Source organism: Mastomys coucha, unplaced genomic scaffold (genome assembly GCF_008632895.1).
Source record: "Mastomys coucha isolate ucsf_1 unplaced genomic scaffold, UCSF_Mcou_1 pScaffold18, whole genome shotgun sequence".
Lineage (NCBI taxonomy): Eukaryota > Metazoa > Chordata > Mammalia > Rodentia > Muridae > Mastomys > Mastomys coucha.
Window position 1 is genome coordinate 74732590 of NW_022196900.1, and position 5475 is coordinate 74738064.

General features: G+C 45.4%; 1 protein-coding gene across 5 annotated transcripts in view; it reads right to left on the reverse strand.

Annotated features, from left to right (window-relative positions):
• The window catches only part of Armh1 (armadillo like helical domain containing 1), a 40083-nt gene that overhangs the window by 16279 nt on the left and 18329 nt on the right, over nt 1–5475 (reverse strand). For all 5 annotated transcript variants that reach the window (XM_031378347.1, XM_031378346.1, XM_031378348.1 and 2 more), the window contains 2 exons: nt 4049–4117; nt 3063–3229 (listed from right to left, as the gene is read on the reverse strand). In XM_031378347.1, the coding sequence (XP_031234207.1) occupies nt 3063–3229; nt 4049–4117 (236 nt within the window). The remainder of the gene's footprint in view (nt 1–3062; nt 3230–4048; nt 4118–5475) is intronic.

The following is a 5475-nucleotide window of genomic DNA, read 5'->3' on the forward strand; positions in this document are numbered from 1 at the left end:
TGTAGACTAGGCTGGCCTCGAACTCAGAAATCCACCTGCCTCTGCCTCCCAAGTGCTGGGATAAAGGCATGTACAACCACCGCCCGGCGACTCGACTGTAATTTTTTTTTAAAAGATTTATTTATTATTGTATCTAAGTACACTGTAGCTGTCTTCAGACACACCAGAAGAGGGCATCAGATATCATTACGAGTGGTTGTGAGTCACCATGTGGTTGCTGGGATTTGAACTCTGGACCTTCAGAAGAGCAGTCGATGCTCTTAACTGCTGAGCCATCTCTCCAGCCCAGACTGTAATGTTTTTTAATGTGCTTTTAATTTTAATTTTTTTTAGACAGTCTTATTACGTATCCCTGGCTGTTCTGGAACTTACCATATAATCAGGTTGCCCTCAAACTCTGAAAGCTATTGTCTCCCTTCTAAGTGTTGGGATTACAGAAATGTGCCACCATGCCCAGCTGACTGTAATCATTTTAAGGACAATGCCTTTTTTGTTTGTAAATAATTATTATTCTTCATAAAGTTTAGCTTATGAGAGCCAGGCAGTGGTGGCACATGCCTTTAATCCCAGCACTTGGGAAGCAGAGGCAGGTGGATTTCTGAGTATGAGGCCAGCCTGGTCTACAGAGTGAGTTCCAGGACAGCCAGGGCTACACAGAGAAACACTGTCTCGAAAAAAAAAACAAAAAACAAAACAAAAAACAAAACAAAACAAAACAAAAACAAAAAAAGAAAAGCCAAAAAAAAAAAAATTAGCTTATGAGTATATGTGTTTTGCTTGTGTGTATGTCTGTGTGCCGCTTTTGGGGCTGGTGTCTGCCAGGGGCCAGAAGAGGGTGTCTGATTTCCTGGAACTGGAGTTACAGTTGTGAGCCATCGTGTGAGTACTGGGCTAGAACCTAGCTCCTCAGAAAGAGCAGCAAGTGCTGTTAACCACCTCTCTAGCCCAAGCTGTATTTATCTATGTATTTATTTATTTATTTATTTATTCCTTTTGTTTTTTGTTTTTTGTTTTTTGATTTTAGCCCTGGCTGTCCTGGAACTCACTCTGTAGACCAGGCTGGCCTCGAACTCAGAAATCTGCCTACCTCTGCCTCCCAAGTGCTGGGATTAAAGGCATGCGCCACCACCACCCGGCCTATTTCTGTTTTTTTGAGACAAGGTCTCTAGGATATCCTGGAACTCCCTATGTAGACCAGATTGACTTTGAACTCACAGAGATCCCCCTGCCTCTGTCTTCCCAGTGACATGTGCCACCATCCCTGGAAAGATTGAATTTTTTTAAATTTTATATGTAGGGGTGTTTACTTATATGTCCATCACATGTGCACCTGGTGTCCACTGAGACCAGAGGGACTGTTGGATTGCCTGGAATCTGAGTTCTCGTTGTTAGCCACTGTGTGGGTGCTGGGAATGGAACCAGAGTCATCTGCAAGATCAGCCAGTGCTGAGCCACCTCCAGTCCCTTGGCAGTCAACAATTTTATCTCAGTTTTGTTGCTAACATTAGTCATAATGGTTTTACATAGAATTTTAGGTAATAGCTTAATAAAAGCTTGTTATTGTGTGTGGAAAAGAATACATTTAAAATGGAGGGTCTAAAGCTGGGCATGGTGGCACACATCTTTAACCCCAGCACCTGGAAAGCAGAAGCAGGTGGATCTCTGAGCTTGAGGTCAGCCTGGTCTACAGAGTGTTCCAGTTCCAGGACAGCCAGGGCTCCATAGAGAAAAACCACACACACACACACACACACACACACACACACACACACACACACACGAGGACTGTGGATGTGGTTTCATTGGTAGAGTACTTGTTTAGCAGTTGCCACACCCTGGGGTTGATACTCAGCACTGAACAAAGCAGGTGCTGTGTTGAGTTTATAATCCTAGCTCTCCGGAGCTGGAGGCAAGATCAGAAGTCCAAGGCCAACCTGGGCTACTGGGGTGGCTTGAATGAGATACCCTCCACAAGGCTGTGACATTTCAGCATTTGGTCTCTACCTGTTTGGAGGATGATTAACAAGGTTGGGGCAATAGCTAATAAAACTGATTCCTTGCTAGAGATGTGACACTGAAAAAACACCATGAATCTAGTTTTGAGGGTTCAAAAGACTGGCCATTTCTAAGATTTATTTATTTATTTATTATATATAAGTACACTGTAGCTGTCTTCAGACACACCAGAAGAGGGCATCAGATCCCATTACAGATGGTTGTGAGCCACAATGTGGTTGCTAGGAATTGAACTCTTATGACCTCTGGAAGAGCACTCAGTGCTCTTAACCACTGAGCCATCTCTCTAGACCACCCCCCCCCCTTTAAGATTTATTTATTTATTATAAGGACTGGTCATTTCAAATTAGGTGTATCTGCTTTCTGTTTATGGTTTAAGATGTGAATTCTGCTATTATAGCCAACACATCTGTTGCTTGCAGCCACCTTGCCCACCATGATGGACTCTTAGCCCCCAGGAACTGTAAGCCCAGAACAAAGTCTCCTTCTATGAGTTGCCTTGGTCATGGTTGTGATAAACAGCAATAGAAAAGTAACTAAGATACTACATAGACAGTAGGAGTCTGGTCTGGGCTCTATGGGCTAGACAGATGGCTCAGTGGTTAAGAACGCTTGCTACATAATCTTGAGGACCCGAGTTCACATCCCAGCACTGAGATGTGAGCCAAGCACTGTTGTGATATGCTGTGCATCCTTCATATGCCTGTAACCCCAGTTCCAAGGTGGATGGAAACGGGGATTTCTGGGTCTTGGTGGCTTTTAGTTTAGCCAAGAAGACTCAATCCCCAGTTTTAGGGAGAGACCCTGCTTAAAAGAGAGGAGCATAAAGGGGGAGAGCACCCTCTTCTGGTCTCTGCAATGCATCCACACATTCAGACACATACATGCACCCCTTAATAACTAAACTAAAAGATAGAGAAATATTTCTGAAACTATCTTTCTTTGAGCAAATAACAGGGAAGCCATAAATCTGGTCTTGTGGTTGTGATGTGGGCAGAGCAGCTCACGGAGGGATATGTCCACAGGCTGGCACACTCAGGACCTACCATAGCTTTCACAGATGAGTTCCTTGTACTTCCTGCCACTGTTTGCAATAATCTGAAGTAGTTTGATGGATTCCTTCTTGTCCTCTTCCTTGATCTTCTCTAGGCCAAGTATTTCCAGGAGCGTTAGGACACCTCCAATCTCAAGAAATTCTATCAGGTACCGATTGCTATCCAGGGGGGAGACCACACAGAAAGGACGCTTGAGGGGTTCCTTAGCACAGAACCAAAGGCATCCAAAGCCAAAGTACTCTCTTCACACACTTGCCTCCAACCCAGGAGATATCCACAGATAGAGAGTTCTTTCCAGTCCCCTTCTTTCCATAATGGCACCTTAACTGCCTCTCTTGGTGAATCCTTCACTCAAGAGCCATGTGCACTTGGTGGGACAAACATGTGCCAAGGCTGTCATCCTTGTGACTGCAGAAGGCCACTTTGGGCTAGGTTAAGTGACATGTGCTGGTTCATAGAGGAGCCCATGGGAACAGACACTCTCTCTCCTGGTGCGGTTGAGCTCTAAGGATGGTTTCTGGAGGGCCTGAGGACTCCAGTACAGAGGAGCCTCTGAATACAGGGACTGACAGAGGAAAGGAGGAAGAGAGGAATAGAGGGACTAAACACTGGTGACAGTGTAAAACCCCTGGGTCTAATCAGGCCTGAAATATGTGTATTCACCCTCTGGGCCTTTTCAGCTAAGTGAGCCAATAAATTGCCCTTTCCCAAGTCTAGTAAAAATGTATTTTTATATTTATATTTATATTTATATTTTTTATGACTCTCAACCAACATGGTGCTGACTAGTGAAGGGTCAGTGGGCAATGGGATGGAGGCTCAAGTAGAGTGGAATCCCAGCCACCTTTGGGCATTCCCCAGGGCTTTGACGGACCTGCTGGCACCTAGAACCATGGCCCCACATGGCCTGAATACCAAGGACACCATGAGCCTGACCTGACAGCTGAGACCCAGAGCCTCTCGGGGACGGGACTTACCTGCTCACAGCAGATAAGAAGATGCCAATGGCCCTCAGGATCTTTTCTAGTTCTAAGCCAGTCATATAGCTGTGGCAGCGTTAAAGAGCGCTTCCAGGTGGTTTCCCATTTAGATTGATTCCTAGTACTGCCAAGGGCCAGGGTGTGGGTGTGGATGACATGTGCCCTTCACCCTGAGAGGAACCATGGGCATAACGCAGAGCTAGTACATTGTGTGTGTGTGGGTGTGTGTGTGTGTGTGTGTCTATGTATGTGTCTGTATCTGTGTATATGTGTGTATATATCTTTGTGTGTGTTGTTAACTCCTTCCCTGCTCTCTAAGAAGTCCCTCAAGAGCAGTCCACCCATCTGGGCTCTGCAAACTCTTTAGGAAGCAAAGAGGTTTCCATATACCCAATTATATGAAGAGAACTGACAGCCTCTCGGACCCATCGTTTGGGTCTCTGCACAAGCTCATTATTTTGGGCCTTATTCCTAGACTTCTCTACAAAGATTAGCTTTAGCTGGGCCTGGTACCATATGCCTTTAATCCCAGCACCCCAGAGGCAGAGGCAGGTGGATTTCTGTGAGTTCAAGGCTAGCCTGGTCTACAGAGTGAGTTCCAGGACAGTCAGGGCTACACAGAGAAACCCTGTCTCAAAAAAACAAACCAACAACAATAAAAGTAGCTGCTTTATCATTAATTCTCCATTCTGTACTTGCTCAAAATTTTACACTGGAGGTCACTATCCCTATGAAGAATTGCATGGCTTCCTAATAAGAATAACAGGAAATGGAGGAAAAATTAAACTCTGATTTAAAACAACCTCAGTATTTAATGTTATTCTTTAATGCGAGCCTTTGCAAAAAGCCTCACTGTAATAAAGCATCCTGAGCACGCTTCGGCTCAAATACAAGGTATGAAATCAAGCCGCAGCAGAAAGGGAACCAGTCAACAGTTACTAGGCTCATAACACATCACAGGCTCTTAGGACACTTAAGAAATTAGCTGGAATTATTGCAGTCCATGAGGATGACTGAGAGCTTCCAGGGCTGAGAAAGGCTAATGTAATGGGCTGGAGGTAATGGTGCTTTGTTGGGGAGTGGGGTGAGGCAAATTATCTCTGCGGCACCCCAGTTCCCAGGGTGCCAATAGAAGGAGAGACAGATTGGCTCATTAGGAACGGCTCTTTAGTGCAAAACCAGTGTTTGCTCTGGAGCCAGGCTCCGCTGCCTGTTGCCATCATAGCCTGGCCCAGGCACTTAGCCCACGGGGCAATCTCTTTATTGCTACCTTGCCCCTCTCTAGCCCCAGTCTCTGCCCTGTTCTGCCTCTTTTTCTTAAGTTACTAGCTAGGCTGACCGGCTTCTGTCAACTTCTTCTCCCCGTCACAGGCTGGTCTTCTTTTCAGTCACTTACGATACATACAGGCTTTTCTTCTACCCCC